General features: G+C 41.9%; 1 protein-coding gene across 1 annotated transcript; it reads left to right on the top strand.

The window, feature by feature from the left end:
* Window positions 1–16,480: 16,480 nt before the first annotated feature.
* Window positions 16,481–19,726, top strand: LOC104119035 (cyclic dof factor 1-like). Its single transcript, XM_009630429.4, has 2 exons — window positions 16,481–16,901; window positions 18,065–19,726. Exons 1-2 carry the CDS (start codon window positions 16,785–16,787, stop codon window positions 19,334–19,336), a joined length of 1,389 nt encoding a protein of 462 aa, XP_009628724.1. The 5' UTR covers window positions 16,481–16,784; the 3' UTR covers window positions 19,337–19,726.
* Window positions 19,727–23,620: the final 3,894 nt, after the last annotated feature.

Raw genomic sequence — 23,620 nt, 5'->3', positions numbered from 1 at the left:
TTAGAACTCTTTGATGAAGAACTTGAGGAATATCTTGTTGGTTTTCAAGGCTTGGACAAGAATTTGATAAACAAGACATTTTATCTACTTCCTCTCTCTAGAACACTCTCCCTTCTCTCTAAAATCATCAGATAAATGCCCCAAAATAAACCCCAAAGCCTATTTATCAAAATAGGGTCGGGTTATAAAAATAGGAAAATTACCCCTCCGAAAACAGGTATGCGGTCGCATAATGAACCGCACAATTGGTGTGCGGGTCGAAAAATGATCACATAAATTGATGCCCGGAACTGGGCTGTTCTGGACCAGTTTGCGGTCGCATAACCATTTTGCGATCGCATAATGGTCGCAGAATTGCATTATGTCAGCCTTTGGTAATTTGGTATTACCGTCTTGTATGAATGTCCAAATGAAAAATGGTTTGAAGCATTAGAAATTAGACTCAAAGAGCTTTAATTTGATAGATAATACATCATACACAACTTCGTATCATGAGAGTTATGCTCATTTGAAGTTAGCTCTTGTGCAAACTCACTTGAAACTTTAATCTTATGAAATTTCCAACTTCTACATTCGATGCCGAAACTTATCGAATCAAGTCTGATTGACCTCAAATTTTGCACACAAGTCATAAATGACATAACGGAGCTATGAAAACTTTTGGAACTGGATTCCGACTCCGATATCAAAAAGTCAACCCCGTGGTCAAACTTGAAAATCTTTAACCTTTAAATTACTAGTTTTCGTTAAATGGTCATAACTTGAGCTAGGGACCTCCAAATTAAATTTCAGACATACGCTCAAGTCCCAAATCACGATACGGACCTACGAAAACTATCAAAACACTAATCCGGGTTTGTTTGCTCAAAATGTTGACCAAAGTCAACTCAGTTGAGTTTTAAGGCTTTATTTCACATTTTAATCCATTTTTCACGTTAAAACTTTCTGGAAAATTTTACGGACTGTGCACGCAAGCCGATGAATGATAAATAGTGCTTTTTGAGGTCTTAGAACACAAAATTACTTATTAAATTTAAAGATAATATTTTGGATCATCACATTCTCCACCTCTAAAACAAACGTTCGTCCTCGAACGGAGTTAGAAAAAGTACCTGAGCTGGAGAAAAGGTGTGGATATTTACTCAGCATGTCCGACTCGGACTCCCAGGTAGATGCCTCTACCGGCTGACCTCTCCATTGCACTCGAACTGAAGGATAACTCTTAGACCTCAACTGTCGGACCTGCCGGGCTAGAATAACCACCGGCTCCTCTTCGTAAGTCAAATCTTTGTCCAATTGGACTGAGCTGAAATCTAACACATGGGACGGATCACCATGATATTTCCAGAGCATAGACACATGGAACACCGGATGAACCACTGATAAACTAGGTGGTAATGCAAGCCTGTAGGCTACTTCACCCACCCTTTCAAGAATTTTAAAAGGTCCGATATACCTGGGGCTCAACTTGCCCTTATTTCCGAACCTCATTACACCTTTCATAGGTGAAACTCGGAGCAATATTCTTTCTCCAACCATGAATGCAATATCACGAACTTTACCGTCGGCATAACTCTTTTGCCTAGACTGAGCTGTGCGAAGTCGATCCTGAATAATCTTGACCTTATCCAAGGCATCCTATACCAAATTGGTACCCAACAACTGAGCCTCTCCCGGTTCAAACCAACCAACTGGCGATCGAAATTGCCTTCCGTATAATGCCTCATATGGAGCCATCTGAATGCTCGACTGGTAGCTATTATTATAAGCTAACTCCGCAAGTGGAAAGAAATGATCCCAAGAACCTCTAAAGTCTATAACACAAGCGCGGAGCATATCTTCCAATATCTGAATAGTGCGCGCTGACTGTCCATCTGTCTGTGGATGAAATGTTGTACTCAACTCCAACCGCGTGCCTAACTCACGCTGTATAGCCCTCCAAAAATGTGAGGTAAACTGCGTACCTCAATCTGAAATATTAGACATGGGTACACTATGAAGGCGTACAATCTCCCGAATGTAAATTTTAGCTAACCTCTCTAAAGAATAGGTAACTGCCACTGGAATGAAATGTGCTGATTTGGTCAACCTGTCCACAATGACCCAAATTGCGTCAAATTTTCTCTGAGTCCATGGGAGCCCAACAACAAAATCCATAGTGATACGCTCCTATTTCCACTCAGGAATTTCTAACTTCTGAAGCAAACCACCAGGTCTCTGATGCTCGTACTTAACTTGCTGACAATTCAGACACCGAGCGACATATGCAACTATATCCTTTTTCATTCTCCTCCATCAATAATTTTGCCGCAAATCTTGATACATTTTGGCGATACCTGGATGAATAGAATACCTAGAACTATGCGTTTCTTCAAGAATTAATTCACGAAGCCCATCCACATTAGGCACACAAATACGACCCTGCATTCGCAGAACTCCATCTTCCCCTATAGCAACCTATTTGGTATCATCGTGTCGCACCATGTCCTTACGAACAAGTAAATAAGGATCATCATACTGCCTCTCTCTGATGCGCTCATATAAAGAAGACCGAGCGACTGTGCAAGCTAGAACCCGACTAGGTTCTGAAACATCTAACATGTCATGGGTTGCTTTCCATCATCGACTCATGACCCCTTGGACGCGCCCCGTGGAGTCCTGGTAATTCTCCCAATGCCTAGCGCCACGGTCGGCCCCGTGGTCTCGGCATCGCCAAGTGACAAGCGCGCATGCGCCTCTGTCGTCCCACCGATAATCAGTGCCAGCGGCTGGCGAATGCCATCAGTGCCGCGCGCACCGACAATGCCGCACGCACAAACCATCATGTTGCCAACAGCACCGCACGCACAGACAGTGCCCCGCGCGCAGACCCAATGCCAAGCACCAGCCCTCAGCCGCTGGCAGATCCAAATAGTGCAGCGCGCATCAATAACAATGCGCGCGTAGACCCTGATGCTCAAGACAAAGTTGCTGCCATCGGACTTGCTTCCATAGAAGACTAAGTCCTTTTCATTGTAATTATAGAGTAGTTTTACTTCATTCTTTTCAGTGTGCTTCTACAACTTTCTTAGGTCAACTCATGTAACTTTGGTTTATTTTTTTTTAAGCATTATTAAGGGGGACCAAAGCATTCAAACAATTCTCTGTACTGGTGTCTCCTCCCCCCCGACGCCGCACTGCATCTTGTAATAGCTTTCATCATCATCAATGCAATCATCGGCTTTCATCATCAATTGCTCATTTTCCGCTGCTCAATTACTCACGACATTGTTTTTCCCGTATGGCACTGACAATCTAGTCTAGCGTACGGAGAGGACCTCAATTGGCGCATAGCAACCGCACTGACATCGGTTGCTTAGCCTTACGTCGCCCTTCCAAGGAACTCCAGGAAGGCACCACACAACAGTTGGTATCAGAGCATAGGCTCGACATCGGACGAGGGAACTCATTGCGATCATCATCACCATTTCTGACCATGGTAAATTACGAGGATCGCATCACGACCCTAGAACAGACGGTTGACGCATTACGGCCCATCGTGGATACGTTGCCTGATCTAAAAGTCAGCCTAGTGCAAAGGTTGGACGACCTGGACCGCAGAATGTGGCAGGCCAAAATTGACATAGCAAACATCAGTCACGACTCTGAGGAAGACCGGGAAACGGCTGCCATTGAGGCAACCAAAATTCATGGCAAATTCGAGGACCTCCAACAGGAGCGTGCCGAGGATTTAGCCCATCGGGAACTAGAGGCAGACAGACTGACCGCCATGCAGCAAACCATAGACAACTTGACATGCCAGCCTAATGTTGTCAATGCTGCCCTTCAAAGCCTGCTCAAAGGAGGCGAAAACCACATCAGGGGTGCCATGAATATTGCCCCCATGCCACAAAAGATGAAAATTCTGGAGCCCAAGCCATACAACGGAGCCTAGGATGCTAAAGAAGTAGAAAACTTCATCTTCAACATCGAACAATACTTCGATGCCGTTGGACAGTTGGAAGAATCCAAAAAGGTAGCAACTGCTGCCATGTATCTTCAGGGTGATGCAAAACTCTGGTGGCGAGTCAAATACGAAGCCATCAGGGCCGGTGAAGATACTCTCCAGACATGGGCAGGATTGAAGGCAGCCATACGCCTGCAGTTCTTCCCCGAAAACGTGGAATACAATGTACAGAGAAAGTTACGTGAACTCCGACACACCAGGTCGGTGCGGGACTACGTGCGTGAATTCTCCGCACTCATGCTAAACATACGGGATATGTGGGACAAAGACAAACTGTTCGCATTCATAGAAGGTTTGAAACCTCATGCTCGTATGGAGCTGCAAAGACAACGGGTAGATACCCTGCCCAAGGCCATTCAAGATGCAGAGTGCCTTGGGGATTATCAGTTGGAAACTCAGAAGGATAGGCCCCAGCCGCCTGTCCGAGGGGGATACAACGGGAGCCAACCTAGCAATGGTGGCTCCAACAGAAACGGAGGAGATCGAGGTGCATCCAAATCTAAGACTCCTTCCTCAAGTAGCAACAGTGCTACATCAGTCAACAACAATCAGGGGAGAAAGCCCCCATCAGAATGTCGTCATTGCGGCGGGGAACATTGGAACAATCAATGCCCCAATACACAAATCAATGCTCAACAAACTGTTGATGATGATGAGTCAGATGAGGACAAATCAGTCGGCGCAGAACAAGTAGGTGCCTTCAACGTATTTGTTGGCTCCATTCATGATACCTTGGCGGGAACCAGTGCTGGCCACCCGAAGAAGAACGCATTCCCAATCGACAAGAAAGGGAAAGGAAAGACGGACGAGAGGCCTCCCTCATCACAAAAGAGGACCTTAATGTTCGTTGACATGAAAGTAAACGGCAGACCTATTCGGGCATTGATAGACACGGGTGCTAGCCACAACTACCTGGCCTCAACTCAGGTGCAACGCCTCAATCTAGCAGTGCAAAAATGCAAGGGTCGTGTCAAGGCTATCAACTCTCCATCTCAGCTAGTGAGTGGAATAGCCAAAGAAGTGCCAATGAAGCTTGGCCCATACAAAGGAATATTTGACCTACGCATAGCTATCATCGATGACTTCGAACTGATAGTGGGATTGGAATTCCTCAGGCAAACAAACACCATCCCGGTACCATATGCCAACATGCTCCTAATATTGGGAGACAACGGGGCCAAACCCCACACCATACCGTGCATACCCATAAAGATAGCTGCTGGAAACATCTCGGCCATGCAGTCAAAGAAGGGAACTAACAGACCTGAACCTACAGTTCCGGCTGCCCTCAACATCATTAATCAAACATCAGATCATCGGCGTCCAACAACTCATGGCGCCCCTCATTGTGTGAAGACTTGTCAAGCATTCCAAAAGGACAAGTCGGATCACTCCGCACAAGCGGGACTCTTGGAGCCACTGCCTGTCCCACAGAGACCTTGGGAAAGCATTTCCCTGAATTTCATCACAGGATTACCCAAGGTCGGAAATCATGCAACCATCATGGTGGTAGTAGACCAATTTTCCAAGTATGCTACCTTCATCGCAGCCCCACAGAACATATCGGTAGAAAATACAGCTCAACTCTTCTTCTCTCAGGTTGTCAAACATTGGGGTATGCCCAGCAACATCATTAGTGACTTTGACCCACGCTTCACTAGCAAATTTCGGACCCAACTCTTCAGTTGCCTCAGATCCAAATTGAGTTACAACTCAAACCATCATCATCAGCAAACATATGATCAAACGGACCGGTTCAATGACATGCTGGAGGACTATCTCCGCCAATTTGCAACTGGATCACAAACACATTGGGTGAAGCTTCTGGATGCTGCTCAGCTGTGTTTCAATTCACAAAAGTGCGCCCATACAAACAAAAGAGCTTTTGAAATTGTCACCGGACAGCAACCGCTACTCCCACAAAATGTGAATGCACCAAACATGCCATCATCTCATCGAGCTGCCAGTTTCTCGACAGAATGGGAGCAAACTTTGAAGATAGTGCGGAGCTATCTTGTCAAAGCCCAAGAGAGGGCAACAAGGTATGCCGAACAAAACCTTCGCTTTGCCCAACATCAAGCAGGGGACAAAGTGATGGTAAGAACCCCGAGACAGAACTTATTAGCAAAGAGGACCCAAGATCCTCGCCTATTGCAAAGCTACATCGGGCTTTTTTCCATTGAAAGGCGCATTGGGAAATCCACATACCAGCTGAACACACCAGCCTGGTGGAAAATCCATCCAGTCTTCCATGTCAGCCGCCTCAGGCCATTTCAGAAATGCATGAAAGATCGTTCAGAAAGACATCTCACAACACCGAGGGGAACAGACCTCCCAGCCAACAAGAGCCTGACCAATCATCATCATCCGGCAGGTAAGGCTCCGAGGACGTCGCCAACTCAGGTAGGGGAGAATGTCATGGGCTGCTTTCCATCATCGACCCATGACCCCTTGGATGCGTCCTGTGGCATCCCGGCAAGCCTCCCAATGCCTAGTGCCACGGTCGGCCCCGTGGTCTCAGCAATGCCAAGTGACAAGCGCGCATGCGCCTCTGTCGCCCCATCGATAATCAGTGCCAGCGGCTGGCGAATGCCATCAGTGTCGCGCGCATAAACCATCATGTTGCCAACAGTGCCGCACGCATAGACAGTGCCCTGCGTGCAGACCCAATGCCAAGCACCAGCACCCAGCCACTGGCAGATCCAAATAGTGTCGCGCACGCCAACAACAATGCGCGCACAGACCCTGATGCTCAAGATAAAGTTGCTGCCATCGGACTTGCTTCCATAGAATACTAAGTCCTTTTCATTGTAATTATAGAGTAGTTTTACTTCATTCATTTTCAGTGTGCTTCTACAGCTTTCTTAGGTCAACTCATGTAACTTTGGTTTATTTTTTTAAGCATTATTAAGGGGGACCAAAGCATTCAAACATTCAAGCATTCAAACAATTCTCTGACACCGCATTGCATCTTGTAATAACTTTCATCATCATCAATACAATCATCAGCTTTCATCATCAATTGCTTATTTTCCGCTGCTCAATTGCTCACGACATTGGTTTTCCCGTACGGCACTGACAATCTAGTCTAGCATATGGAGATGACCTCAGTTGGCGCATAGCAACTGCACTGACATTGGTTGCTTAGCCTTACGTCGCCCTTCCAAGAAATTTCAGTAAGGCACCGCGTAACAAACCTCACGAACTGATTAGCCAAATTTAGAACATCTGCAGCTAATGGCCTCTCACCAACCGGAATATACGCAAGAATGCCCATACTCATATCCTTTCTACTCAAAGCATCGGCCACCACATTGGCCTTTCCGGGGTGATACAAAATAGTGATATCATAGTCTTTCAACAACTCCAACCATCTTCTCTGCCTCAAATTAAGATCATTTTGTTTGAACATATACTGAAGGCTACGATGATCAATAAATACCTTACACGAAACACCCTAGAGGTAATGCCTCCAAATCTTCAGCGCATGAACAATGGCTGCCAGTTCTAAGTCATGAACAGGATAATTCTTCTCGTAAACTTTCAACTGCCGCGACACATATGCAATTACCTTGCCATATTGCATTAATATTGCACCAAGCCCAATGTTAGATGTATCACAATATACTGTATACGATCCTGAACCTGTGGGTAATACCAACACTGGCGTCATAGTCAAAGCAGTCTTGAGCTTCTGAAAGCTCAGCTCACACTCGTATGACTATTGGAATGGGACACCCTTCTAGGTTAGTCTGGTCAATGGGCTTGCTATAGATGAAAATCCTTCCACGAACCGACGATAGTAACCTGCTAAACCCAGAAAACTCCGGATCTCTATAACTGAAGTAGGCCTAGGCCAATTCTGAACAACCTCTATCTTCTTAGGATCCACCTTTATGCCTTTTGCCGATACAACATGACCCAAAAAGGCAACTGAACCCAACCAAAACTCACATTTTGAAAATTTAGCATATAACTGGTTATTCTTCAAAGTCTGAAGCACACTCCGAAGATGCTGCTCATGCTCCTCTCGACTGCTGGAGTAAATCAAGATATCATCAATGAATACAACCACAAAAAAATCCAAATAGGGCTTGAACACCCGATTCATCGAATCTATAAATGCTGCAGGGGCATTTGTCAACCCAAATGACATCACTAGGAATTCGTAATGCCCATATCGAGTCCGAAAAGCTGTCTTAGGGACATCAGATGCCCTAATATTCAGTTGATGGTAACCAGACCTCAAATCGATCTTCGAAAATACCTTGGCACCCTGAAGCTGATCAAATAAGTCATCAATTCTTGGCAGCGGATATTTTTTTTTTAAGTGGTCTTATTCAACTGTCGATAATCTATACACATCCGCATAGAGCTATCTTTCTTCTTTACAAATAGTACTGGAGCACCCTAGGGAGAGACACTGGGTCTAGTGAATCCCTGATCAAGCAAGTCTTGTAACTGCTCCTTTAATTCTTTCAACTCCGGTGGGGCCATACGGTATGGTGGGATAGAAATGGGCTTAGTTCCCGGAGCCAAATCAATACAAAAGTCAATATCTCTGTCGGGTGACATTCCCGACAAATTTGCAGGAAATACTTCTGGAAATTCACGAACAACTGGTACTGAGTCGATAGAAGGAACATTCGTACTGGGATCGCAAATATAAGCCAAATAGGCTAGACACCCTTTCTCGACCATACGCCGAGCTTTCATATAATAAATAACCCTGTTGGCAGAATGACCAGGAGTTCCTTTCCACTCTAACCGAGGTAACCCCGACATGGCTAGGGTCACTGTCTTGGCATGACAATCCAATATAGCATGATAAGGTGACAGCCAATCCATACCCAAGATGACATCAAAATCTACCATATCAAGAAGTAGAAGATCCACACTAGTCTCAAGATTACAAATAGTAACCACACACGAACGATATACATAATCTACTACAACAGTGTCTCCCACCGGTGTAGATACACACACAGAAGCACTAACAGAATCACAAGGCACAACCAAATATGAAGAAAAATAGGAGGACACATAGGAATAAGTAGATCCTGGATCAAATAGAACTGAAGCATCTCTATGGCAAACTGGAATAATACCTGTGATCACAGCATCAGATGACTCAGCATCAGGCCTAGCTGGAAAAGCATAAAATTAGGGTTGGGCCCCACCACTCTGAACTGCGTTCCGGCCTCTAACTGGCTGGCCTCCACCTCTAACAGCCTGACCTCCACCTCTAATGGCCTGAACTCCACCTCTCATGGCCTGACCTCCACCTCTAGCTGCTTGACCCCTACCTCTAGCTGGCTGAGCAGGCGGTGAAGCAACCGGTGCTGATATGATGGCACGTGAATCCTGTCGAGATCTGTTACTCGCCAACCTAGGGCAATACCTCCTGATGTGACCAATGTTCCCACACTCATAATACCCATCCGGGTGCCTTGGATGCTAAAGCTAAAGCTGACCCAAATGGGCTGGATAACTACTGTAGTAACTCTAGAGTGGCGGTGCACTGATAGGAGCTGAATGTGCACTGAATGTTGGCTGCCCAGAGTAAGGCATAATAGGACTGTGACTCCTTAAAGCACCGGGCGATGCATGAAGTGCTGAATGAAACGGTTTGGGAGGATGACCCCTACCAAAATTACCCCTGCCTCCAGAAGAGGCACCACCGAAACCACCAAATTGACGAGGCCTCTTATCAGGCCTCTACTATCTCTCTTGTGCAAGAACCATCTCGATCCTCCTCGCGACATTAGCAGCCGCCTGAAAAGAAATTTCACTTCCGGTCTCTTTGGCCATTTGAAGCCTGATAGGGTGAGTGAGTCCCTAAATAAACCTCCTCACTCTCTCTCCCTCAGTAGGTAGTAAAAAGAGAGCATGACGGGCCAAATCCACAAAACGGGACTCATACTGAGTAACAGTCATACTGCCCTGCTGTAGACGCTCAAATTGCTTGCGAAATTCCTCTCTCAGTATGATAGGGAGGAATTTCTCCAGAAATAGCTGGGAGAACTGCTCCCAGGTAAGTGCAGGCGATCCAACTAAACGGGTCAATGTATAATTTCTCCACCACCTCTTGGCAAAAACCGTCATCTGAAATATAGAAAAATCAACCACATTGGTCTCAACTATACCCATGTTCCGCAGCACCTCGTGGCAGCGTTCAAGATAATCATGTGGGTCCTCAGAAGGTCTACCACTGAAGTGAACTGGGAGCTTAGTAAACTTATCCAGTCTCAATAAGGCCTCAAAAGACATGGCGGGTCTATCACCGGTCTGTGCCGCAATAACTGGCTGAACTACCCCAACTGGCGGGGCTGCTGGAGCTTGATTCTGGGGAGCCATCTACTCCGGAGCGAGAGTAGTAGGAGTTTGTGCTCCTCCTCCAGCCTGTGAGACGGCTGGTGCCACTGGAAATATACCATTCTGGGCCACGCCCTCCATAAGACTTACTAAACGGACTAGAGCGTTTTGAAGTACTGGAGTGGCTATGAATCCTTCCGGGACCAAAACTAGTCCAACTGGTACATTCTGAACTGGAACCTCCTCCTGAAGGTCCACCTGAGGTTCTTCAACAGGTGCAGCTGCTCGAGCTCTAGACTGAGCTCTACCTCGGCCTCTGCCTCGGCCTCTAGCATGACCTCGGCCTCGAACTCTACCCCTGGCCATAGTTTCCACCGGGGGTTCTGGTCCCTGACCATCGGTAAAGGTATTACGTGTTCTCACCATTTGCGAGAGAATAAGAGTAGAATGGTTCAATCATCGATGATAGAATAAAATCGCACTACAGAATAAGAAAGAAGTGATATTGTTCCTAAACTTCATAGCCTCTGAGAGATAAGTACAGACGTCTCCGTACCGATCCTTCAGACTATACTAATCTTGCCCGTGACTCGTGAGACCTATGTAACCTAGTGCTCTGATACCAACTATCACGATCCGAAATTCCCACCTTCGGACCGTGATGGTGCCTAACATTTTACTTGCTAGGCAAGCCAACGTTAGAATAATATTATCCATTTTTAAAACAATTTTTAAATTTATTACTAACAAAGAACAATTGTGGAAGTAAATTCTGAAATATAGTGAATAATTCATACAAATAACGGTGTCTAAATACCATTCCAGAATTGGTGTCACAAGTGCACGAGCTTCTAGAATAAATATAAATAAAGGTCTGAATAAAAATAAAGTTGTCTGAAAACAAACACACAGCTAAAGTAAAATAGACGGGGACTTCAAAACTGCGGACGCGGTGCAGTTATACCTCAAGTCTCCTGCTGAAATCCGAGCAGGTCTATGGTACGCCGCTGGGACTAACTCCAAAATCTGCACAAGAAGTGTAGAGTGTAGTATCAGTACAACCGACCCCATGTACTGGTAAGTGTTGAGCCTAACCTCGACGAAGTAGTGACGAGGCTAAGGCGGGTCACTTACATTACCTGTATGCAATATTAGTAACGACAACAATAATAGGAATAAATCAGGTAACTCATTTATAATAATTGAAGCCAACTCAGCAGTCATAACCAATTATCATTTCCATTAATTCTGTTGCAGCGTGCAACCCGCTCTCACAACATATTCACATTTAATTCTATTACAGCGTGCAACCCGCTCTCTCAATATATTCTTTTTAATCAAGTATGTCATATATTTATTTCAATCAAGTATATATAGACTTTTAAATAAGTCTGTTCCGGCGTGCAGTCCAATCCCCCATTATTGACTTTTAGTAAGTCTGTTGCGGCGTGCAACCCGATCCCCCAATATTGACTTTTAATAAGTCTGTTGCGGCATGTCACTCGATCCTCCAATATGGACTTTTAAATAAGTCTGTTACGCCGTGTAACCCGATCCTCCAATATGAACTTTTTAATAAGTTTGTTGCGGCGTTCAACCCGATTCTCCAATATGGACTTTTTAATAAGTCTGTTGCGGCGTGCAACATAATCCTCCAATATATCCATTTCAATCAATTTTGTTCCGGCGTGCAACCCGATCCTCCAATATATCCATTTACCAATTCTTATTGAAGAAATTTTCTCAATAAATGCAATAATTAATATAAAATTATAAGACAACAAACATACAATAATTATGATTTAATTATGAAAAAAAAATGACAAATAGCAAATTATTATGGAATCAGGGAGAAAATAGGCAGTTTAATATTTAATATACTAAATGTAAAATAACAATTAAAATACATAATTCAAATAGCATGTAATAATTAATTCAGGAATTCAAGAATTAATATTTGACAAAGAATAGGAGAGAAATAATTATTATAATAATTAATTTATGATTTAAAATAATTTAGGATTTTTCAAGTAAGCAGGCAAATAATTAATTTGACGACATATAGATACTCATCACCTTGCCTATACATCATTCACATGCATTTTACATAATAAATAATTTAAGGGTTCTATTCCCTCAAGTCAAGATTAACCACGACACTTACCTCGTTTTGTAAATTCCAATCTATTACTCGACCACAGCTTTTCCTTTTAAATTTCTCTCCAAAATCTTCAAATTTATTCACAAACAATTCGATATATTCAATACGAATCATAGGAATTAATTCCATATGAATTTACTAATTTTCGGATAAAAATCTTAAATTTATTTAAATATTCGATAGTGGGACCCACTTCTCAAATCCCGAAAAAATTGTGAATTCTGAACACCCGTTCCGCTACAAGTTCAACCATACAAAAATTATCCAATTCCAATATCAAATGGACCTTCAAATCTTAAATTCTCGTTTTTGAAAGATTTTATAAAAATCTGATTTTTGTTCCCTAAATTCACGGATTCATGATGTAAATGAGTATGGAATCATGAAATATAATCAATATAGGATAAGGAACACTTACCCCAAGAATCATACTCTTAATCACCCATCATTACCCAAACTCGAAATTAAAGATTAGGGGTTAGAACCTTACCTCTTTGATGAAGAACTTGAGGAATTTCTTGTTGGTTTTCAAGGCTAGAACACTCTCACTTCTCTCTAAAATCATCAAATAAATGCCCCAAAATAAACCCCAAATCCTATTTATCAAAATGGGGCCGGGTTATGAAAATAGAAAAATTACCCCTCCGAAAACAGGTATGCGGTCGCATAATGGACCACACAATTGGTGTGTGGGTCGCAAAATGATCGCACAAATTGTTGCCCAGAACTGGGCTGTACTGGACCATTTTTGCGACCAGTTTGCGGTCGCATAACCATTTTGCAATCGCATAATGGTCGCAGAATCGCATTCTGTCAGCCTTTGGTAATTTGGTCATAACTTCTTGTAGGAATTTTCAAATGACGAACGGTTTAAAGCGTTAGAAATTAGACTCAAATATGTAAAACTTCGTATTATGAGAGTTATGCTCATTTGAAGTTAGCGCTTGTGCGAACTCACTTGAAACTTTAATCTTATGAAATTTCCAACTTCTACATTCGATGTCGAAACTTATCGAATCAAGTCCGATTGACCTCAAATTTTGCACACAAGTTATAAATGACATAACGGAGCAATAAAAATTTTTGGAACTGGATTCTGACTCCGATATCAAAAAGTCAACCCCGTGGTCAAACTTGAAAATCTTTAGCCTTTAAATTACTAGTTTTCGTTAAATGGTCATAACTTGAGCTAGGGACCTCCAAATTAATTTTCGGGCATACGCCCAAGTCCCAAATCACGATACGGACCTACCGGAACTATCAAAATACTGATCCGGGTTCGTTTGCTCAAAATGCTGACCAAAGTCAACTCAGTTGAGTTTTAAGGCTCTATTTCACATTTTAATCTATTTTTCACATAAAATCTTTTCAGAAAATTTTACGGAGTGCGCACGCAAATCGAAGAATGATAAATAGTGCTTTTTAAGGTCTTAGAATATATAATTACTTATTAAATTTAAAGATGACATTTTGGATTATCACACTTAAGCTCGACAGTGTTAGGCAAACCTGCAAAAATAAAATAAAAGAAATAAGAACATGATGCTAGAAGAATAAGCCTAACGCAACTTATTCAGGAAAGAAATCTTACCATGAGAACGGGCCTCCCAACGGCCCTTCGAGAGTTTGCGCCACGAGCGCTCGGAGTAGGGCATCTGTGAGACAATGCCTTCGATCCACTCCTTGAACCGAGGGATAGCCTTTTGGCCTCGAGCAATAGCTGCACCGCCGCGAATACCAATGAGGAAAAGGTTGATGAACATGAAGTCAACATTCAAAGGAAAGTTGTACTTACGTGATGCATTCCACTTCTCGGGGATTGCCTTAAATTTGATTGGAATCAAGTCCGAGGTCCTCACCCGGACAAAGCGTCCTTGCCAGCCTCGATCCCGATCTTCATCGATGCTTGAGAATGGGGCTTTACTAGCCCGACGCACGAGCTTTATCAGTACCCCTCGAAAGATTCGGGGACTGTACATACGGAGTAGATGATCCACGGTGAGCCGACAGGAGTCGATCTTGTTAAAAAAAAATCGAAGGAGGATTACGATCCTCCACAACGATGGGTGGTTCTGACCGAGGCATACCTCGTACCTCCTACAGAAGTCTATAATGACCTGGTCCAGCGGGCCCAGTGTGAAGGGATAAGTGTAAACACTTAGGTATCCTTCAACATGGGTAGTAATGGCCTCCTCGGAGTCGGGGATCACTATTTCCTTATCGGCCCAGTTGCAGTCCTTTCGAACCCCGGGGAGGTCATCTTCGGTGATTGAGCAAATATATCTCGATGCCTCCTCACGCCGACCCTACACCGAAGAGGGCTTCTCAACCTTGAAGTCGTCAGTGACCGAACAACCCCCGGAAATAAACATTTTCAAGGGAGGTTCAACAGCCAGTTCATCGGTAACCACGTTAGCAGCTGACCTCTCGAGGTCGACCACATCGGGAGTGGTTTCGTTAATTTCGGCAGTCGGTTGGGAGGTAGAAGCGACCTTTTGGGGAATAGATTGGAAGGTTTTGGCCATTGTTATCTGGAAAATCTTGAAAAAGATAGAGAAAGGTTGAAAGTTGAAAGCTCAGATGTGTTGGCTTGAGTAGAGAATGAGTAAACAATTTGCAACATACTGAGAAATCTTGAGTAACAGAGGTAAAAATGCTAGAGTATAAAAAAAGGTAATGAAATCTTGAAGGCACAAGGGTAGAAGTTTGGACGTAAAGTAAAATATGAATGAAGGAGGGGATATTTACAAGGGCTCCGCGACGTTTCGCGTCCAGGGACAGCCAACCGACGGCTGGCATGCATTTGAGGTCATAATGACATGATTGACGAGACGTTTCGGGTTTTGTTTGTCGTTTCTGTCATGGCGTATTGAAGAAGGAATTGGGGATCTCATGTCGTTTCTCGTCAACTCTCCGAGAAACGAGGGAACTATCTGTATACGGGTAAAACCGAGCTCATGATACACCCTGACTTCCGATAAGATAAACCGAGCTAGAGATATAATGACAAGGGCTGGAATCGAGGCAAGGGTCTCATCGAGTCAGAGTCCGGGGGCATGGCGCCCACCCTCGAGAATATCGGGGCTATGATCCGGGATCGGTCCAAATCCCAAAGGACTTCGGAGAACGTTGTCCAGCAACCAAGCACGACTAACAGAAGGTCGTAATATCAATGGCCGGTCGGATATCACGGTGTGAATCTCGACATGTATCGATGGAGAATCGGTGATCAGTTAAACAGAAGATTTTTTTACGTTTTATAGAATTGTACTTAGGGTAAAACTCTCATACTATATAAAGGAGAGTCTGATTATTCATTGAACACATAGTAACACGCGCATACCAAGGCAATATACTATTATTTTCACTGTTATCGAAAGCTCTTATTTTCGTTCATCAGTGCTGGCCATTGTAAGTCCGGATCGAGGGTGGATATTTCAGCAAGGCTGGAATTATCCTTCTCACGTGGTTTGAACTTATTATATCTTTATTTGTTTAATTTAACACAATTTATCGTTTGTATCAAATTAATTTGCATATTCTTAAAATCACTTACAAATTTAATTGTTATCTTTTTAGGAGATAAACACAAGCTAGAAGGGGAATATAATCATTTGTCTCATTGTTGTGTTGGTTCTTGCTCAATTATTATTTAGCGCAAAATTACACTGCATTAGTTTGAAGAAACCAAATTAATTATTAGCTCGTTGATGCCATTATTGTGTTAGCAGAAAGAGCCACATGTCAAAAGTAAAAAATGTAGTACTAGAATAGATAACACATAGAAAGCTGCGTTTAGTAGTACGACTACTTTAACATAGTCATACTCTATCTATCTATTAAGAGGGTGATGAAATAATAGTGAGTATTTCAAATCCATGGGAGCATAGTAAATTGGGAAAAGGTGTTGCTGACTTGGACCAAAAAGTAAGGGAAAAAACAGTACAAAAAGCACTTACCTTTTACACACACTTTTGTTTGTGTGGTGGGGTGGCCGGGTATGGACTATGGACTATGGAATCAAAAAACAGCAAATGAAACAGCAGACCTCAAAAACCCTTTTAAAGATCTTCTCACTGCCACACAGAATTTTGTGGCTATGAATTCATTGCCTTTTCTGACGTGGCACAACTGACTAAAAACCCCTTCTTCTCTCCAAAGTCCAACTAAAGTACAGCAAAAATCAAGAAAAGAACCCCATACGACAAAACCAATTGAGTACTATGTTTTAGTGAGTTGAAGTTTCTTCTGTCCTGCAACTACATAGAAAGAAAGTGAGTAAACTTAGAAAAAGAAGAGAGAATGTCGGAAGTTAGAGACCCGGCGATTAAATTATTTGGAAAGACAATTCGTTTGCCACTTGATGATCTTCTTGATCAACGAACATCTTCTGCTACCATTACTTCACATGACGATCTGGTAATTTACTCTTGTTTGTTTTGTCTACAAACATGCACTTTTATATGTGTATGCTTTACCCTATTTTCAATTGTACTGTGACGATGACTGCCAAGTGCCAACAGATGAGGTTTCGTGTAATTTGACTAATTTTACGCTACCCACAACCTTCCTCTTTTATCATTTCATTTTCTACATTAATATTTGCTATATTGGAGTTGAATAGGAAATCTTGGATCTTGGAGTTATATTTGAGCATCAAAAATTTTCTTTTTTATGTTTTTTTTTGGTTCCGATACAAAACTAGGCCTTTTCTTATCAGGTTTTTGAGTTCTTTGGTTTTTAAAGTTATGATGTGGCCGATGATTGTTTCCAAAAGTTTTTTGTACCATTTTGGAACCTTAACTTTGCATTTTCTACCATTTTTTCCTTTCTTGTCTTCCTTCTTATCAATCCAATTCTAATTCAATGTTCTGTACTGCCTTCTGACATTTTACAAAACAATATTTGAGATTTAAAATCCTCCATTTTAAAGAAAATATAAATGAAAGGAGAAATAGTTCAAAATAATTTAGAATCAAACCAAAGAAAGTGCTATAAGTCAGTCTCTAATTGCTTAGTACAGAGAATACTTTTTATTTTCAAAGGTACTTCATTTATATCTGTCTGCTCCCAATATAGTCTTTCTTATAATTCAGATCATCATCTTTCAGCTTGTTTTTGATAGCGTTTCTTGAAATTAGCCTACAAACCCACATTTTCGCTTCAAGATCTTGATCCTGGTCGGTTGGTTCTTTGTTAACTTGAATGTCTACTGTTGTGAATATGCCAATTTTTTGTTGCTTGGAATGTATAAACATTGACACTCCCTGCAATAGTTGCTCTGGTATCTTGTCAATGTTCATTCTTCATCAAGTAGAACTATTAACAATTCTAATAGGTAGAAATTTAGGTCAAAATCTTATGAAAAATTCTGTTCTTTTATCTATCAAGAAACAATGTGTAAAATCAAATTGCATAACCCCATGTTCATGTATTACATGTCAATATAAGCACAAAAACGACGAGTCAGGAGATCGATAGTTTGACAGTGTGTAACATAACCTCATTGCTTATGCTAAACAATCGTATTAAATTACTCTAACAGAGTGCTAAAAGTTCACCTTTTCCTCTCCAATGATCAGATCACCTTCGAAGCAGAGCTTACACAGAGTAAAAACAGAGATGATTTTACTAATTCAAGTGCAGACAAGGCGGTTGAAACAGAAACATCATCTGGTATAAGTGATGATCCCAAGAAGGAGGATGCCGATAAAGAAACATGGTCCCCAAAAGCTACCAAGAAAGAAGACCCGAGTGAGGCCAATGTCACTCAGGAGAAGGCACTGAAAAAACCAGACAAAATACTTCCATGTCCGCGGTGTAATAGCATGGAAACCAAGTTCTGCTACTATAATAATTACAACATCAACCAGCCCCGTCATTTTTGCAAGAAGTGTCAGAGATATTGGACAGCTGGAGGAACGATGAGAAATGTGCCTGTAGGTTCTGGTCGCCGCAAGAACAAAAGTTCTCCCACAACAGGTTACCGTCATATAATGGTGTCGGATGCCCTTCAAGCAGCCCGGTTTGAAGCAGCACATGGGATGAACCTTCCTATGCTCCGAGCAAATGGAACTGTCCTTGCATGTGGATCGGATAAACCCCTTTGTGATTCCATGGCTTCTATATTGAACCTTGCAGAAAAATCACAGAACTCTGTGCAGAACGGATCTGAACAAAGAACACATTCTGCTTGTAGAGGGAAAGAAACTGGAAATGAAATATCAAGCGGAGCTTGTAGCACAGCCTCAAATTCAACACATGATTCAGCGTGGAAGAACTTTCAGGCCTTTCCTCCCCAAGTACATCACTTTCCAGGGCATCCCTGGCCTTATTCGTATAATGCTGCTCCGTGGACGTCTGCAGTGCCACAACCTAACCTTGCTCCGCGGTTTCCAGTACCATTTTACCCTGCACCGCCCTATTGGGGTTGTACTGTAGCAAGTCCTTGGAATGTCCCGTGGGTATCTCCACCAGCCTCTTCTCCTGATTGTTCAGTCCTTAGCGCCACTCCTACTTCTCCAACCTTAGGAAAACATTCTCGGGATGAACACACGCTTAATCCATCAAACTCGGAGAAAGAAGATCCTTTGCAGGACATAGATCGAGAGAGAAGTGTACTAGTTCCTAAGACGTTGAGAGTTGATGATCCAGATGAAGCAGCTAAGAGCTCTATATGGTCTACACTAGGTATTCAGAACGAGAAGAATGATTCAACCAATGGCGCAAGGCTCTTCAAGGCGTTTAACTCTAAAGTTGATGATCAGAGAAACCATGAATCTGACGCTTCTCTGGTCCTACAAGCTAACCCTGCAGCCTTGTCTAGATCGCTTAATTTCCACGAGAGCACGTAACAATATGGAGTTCTCATGTCACTCCTTTCCTTTGAAGTAGAGGTGATATCAGCTGTAAATTACATCTCCTAGATCACAATTGCTGAAAATTGTAACTCTTGTCTTGGCTGCAACATATTGGTTCCCAACAAGTTATGGGAACTAATTTATGTAATTGTGCGTCGATAGGAAGAAAAGCAGATAATAGGTTATTTCCCCTTTGGTCATTTGTCCATCTGGCAACAGTATAAGTTACTTCTTTCAGGATGAGCATTTATAGTACGGCAGTTTGATTTTCTTGAAAGCATGTAGGTATGCTACAGAAGAATCTGTTGATGTAAATCTGGAATATCATCCTTTTTTTGAGAGTCTATTTATGAATCTTTTACTGACTAGATATTGAAAGTTCAATTAACTTTAGCCCTCTCTGTTTCATTTGAAGATCCTTTTGTTGTTTGCTCATTTAGAAAATTTTTTTTTTTTTTTTTGGCAACGGAATTGAACTGTTCCGGAGCCTATTACATCTCGTGCACAGATTTACGTCCAATAATCCCAGGGGCTTTCACTTTGATACGTGTTCGCTTAGAGTCCCCCTTCCATCAATAGGTACTCCCAAGGATTCGATCACACGCTATAGCATAGCGTTTCCAAAAAGTTATTATAGTAACTTTTCTAAACTCAAGTTCCTTGTCTAAAACAATTCCTATGAACTTATTAGTCAAGAGTATAATGGGGCCACACGTAAAAAGTTATACTTCCTCCGTTCTAGTTTACGTGAACCTATTTCCTTTTTAGTCCGTTCCAAAAAGAATGATCCATTTCTAAATTTGGAAATAATTTTCTTACAATTCTGCCCTTAATGAGAAGCTTTTATAACCACACAAATACTCTGCGCCCCTTCTTGAATTGTTTAGGACCACAAATTTTAAAAGTATTTATTTTTTCTTAAATTTCATGTTCAATCAAACAGATTCACCTAAATTGGAAGAGAGAGAGAGACTTCTTGGGCAAAAAAGAGATTAGAGGTTTATGAGAACCTCGGATATGGCCTTTTCTCATTTGAAGATCCTTTATGAGAACATGGTAGATTTCCTTTTTTGTTCCCTTTCTTCTGATATAATATGCCGCATCAGCTGAGAACATGGTAGATTTCCATCAGGATGAATTCATAGACACACGCAGTGCATTAAATATTGAAAATTCAACCGATCTTCGGATCTAGAGCGGGTTTTGTGGGTTGAACCTCCTGCTTTCCGCTCCAACCCATCAACCATGTATACATATGTAAATACACAACCATGTCACTCCATTTAAGCCCAATCTCATATCAATAATGTACATAATGAAAATTAAAATAAAGGTATTTGTTCTCTATGTTTATTACTAGTATATACATGCTAACATGGCTAAAATATATTCCCAATTATATAATTTGGATAGCCCATTTAGATCTTTTTCTTTCATTACGCCTTATTTTTCACTAAGTTTATGGATGTATATATATGTTAATAATTTTGAAAAATATACTCATAACAAATTACATCAATTCTGAACCTACTGATTCCCAATTCAAGTTTGCTTCTATCTGTTTTCCTGGCAGATCTTCCAAATGAGAGACAACAAGATATTTAAGTGTTGACATCAAGAACTGGAATACCACAGATTTCTTTATATAATAACGAGTTGTTTATGGGACCCTGACCCCAGTACATTTATTGCCATGAAAGCTTGCATTAAACAATTATGTGTCTTTTTATGTTGTTAACTTATTTGTTTTGCTTTTGTTCTTCCCGAAGGAATCAACTACTATCAAGTTAAATTATGATGCTGATGTTTTCATCCATATCACAAATTGTCTATTTTCAGGAATTAAACTTAGCTAATTTTAATATTCATTGTTCATTCATTTCTTCTCGGCAAAATGCCTTAAAGCTCCCTAAACTTGTCGCGAATTATTAGTTTCCTCCCCAAAATATCTTGGATTCGAATTACCCCCTTTACTAGGATAAGTGAATTTAAAAACCCTCCGGGTCTCATACACCTAGTTAAGTGTATGCACGCACGACATTGTTTGACCAAAAAGTATAATTTTCGGCTAAACTATTAAATTTATATAATAATGAGTTAAATCTAGTTAAAGATAATAACTCTAGATATGAATCTTAAAAATGTGCGTGAGATGGGACAGATCCAGTGGAATGTTGACAATGATAGGCACAAAACGTTCATAAAGAATGAGCAATAATGGAGGTGTAACTAGCAATAAATAACAATAAATGACATTTAAGTAAATAAGAGGAATGATTCACCCAATAAAGGATGGATTGGACGAATGTTTCTCCTGACAATGATGAACGACACATAAATCCAAGGTTTGTTCGAACTATTCTTGGATCTGGTGGAAAAGTATGGAATAATATGGGCAAGAATCTTGATAAAAAAGTAATCTTTGTATCTTTACAAGAGAGAATCTTCTTCTAAAAAGTGTTCTTATCAAGTGAATATTACTTGCCTTTTTTCCCTCTCTTTTCTTATTTATTTGAGACATATCTCTAATAAACCCTAATGGTACAAGTGTAGAGAATATTCTCTTTAATGTTACTGTTCTGTCAGCGGTGCTCGATCTCGGTTATTATTGACGTCTCGACCACGAATCTTGCTGCTCCCTGGCCAACCTCGACTGACTCTTCCCTTAATGTTATATTATCCTAAATATTCTAGGGTAGCTTTTGTCCCATACAGTTAGTCCCTTCGTTTATTGAGGCAGGCCTCAAGCAGGCTCGATGAGCGGACATTGTATAATGTGGTTGAAGCATTTGGACGACTTGAACGGGCCGTGATAATTGGGGCGAGTTGGTAACGTGTCCTTTTGTGAGCCGTAATTTCTAGGGTTGTAAGTCCCACGAATCAGGATGACGTCATGGCGACTGACGTCATTATGGCGCAATTTCTCGAGACATTGCTTCGTTTTGCGTGCGTCTCCTGATTGAGTCTGCCACTTCGGTTACAGCGCCAGGTAATGGTGATTAATTCCTTGGTTTTGACGCTTGATCTTTTATAAATAGGGATGTGTGTGTAATAATTTTTATGAAACCTTTGCATCAAAGAGTTCTATCTTCTTCTTCTCCCTTCATTGTCGTGTATTTTCTTACCGGTTTTAGCGATTCTCGCTGCTTCTAACACTTCATTGCTTGAATACCCTCCCTTAATCAACATTACTAGTATGTCCTCTGTTTCTAGTATGGCAACTGATCCTGTCCCTTTGGCGGTGCTTATACCCCCTCATGATGACAGGGTATCTGTCACCATAGAGGAAGAGAACTTTCCTACGGTGGAGGAAATAATCCCTCGTAGTGAGAAAGTTAGGTCTGATTTCTCGAACGCGCCCGAAGGTGAGCCTGAAACCTCGGAGTCCGCGATGGGAGAGGCCGATCAGGCCGAACTTAGGGCAAAATTAAATATCCCTGCCCATATTGATCTGATCTCAGCTGGGCGCGACGTGATGCAAATCCACCGTCACAGATATTGCGCGTTTTGCGTGTATCCTTTCTAGGTCGGCTATACTCACCCCCTTCTCCCATTGGCAGAGGAATTTTTCTGCTATTACGGTGTCTGCTCGGTCGAACTCTCTCCGTATATTTATAAGCTTATCAGGATGCTCTCAAAATTTGCCGAGTTGGCCGGAGTCGAGGTCACACTCCGCCATCTGATGCATCTCTTCGCCCCTAGCTTTTATAGGGGGACGATGTTGCATCTTCGCCATCAAGAAAGTAAATGATTGGTGGTGAAGATGGACGATAAAGCGAATCATCAGTTCTGACTCAACTACTGTCACGGCCCGAAATTCCCACCTTCGGACCGTGATGACGCCTAATATTTCACTTGCTAGGCAAGACAATGTTAGAATAATATTATCTATTTTTAAAATAATTTTAAATTTATTAATAACAAAGAACAAGTGCGGAAGTAAAGTCTGAAATGTAGTGAATAATCCATAAAAATAACGGTGTCTAAATACCATCCCAGAATTGGTGTCACCAGTGCACGAGCTTCTAGAATAATACAAATAAGGGTCTGAATAAAATAAATCTGTCTGGAAATAAACACACAGCTAAAGTAAAGTAGACGAGGACTTCAGAACTGCAGACGCCGTGCAGTTATACCTCAAGTCTCCTCTGAGTAGCTGAAATTCGAGCAAGTCTATGGTACGCCGCTGGGACCAACTCCGAAATTTGCATAAGAAGTGCAGAGTATAGTATCAGTACAACCGACCCCATGTACTGGTAAGTGTTAAACCTAACATCG

Source organism: Nicotiana tomentosiformis, chromosome 4 (genome assembly GCF_000390325.3).
Source record: "Nicotiana tomentosiformis chromosome 4, ASM39032v3, whole genome shotgun sequence".
Classification (NCBI taxonomy): domain Eukaryota; kingdom Viridiplantae; phylum Streptophyta; class Magnoliopsida; order Solanales; family Solanaceae; genus Nicotiana; species Nicotiana tomentosiformis.
The sequence above is the reverse complement of the archived record's forward strand: the minus strand, read 5'-3'. Positions and strand labels throughout refer to the sequence as shown.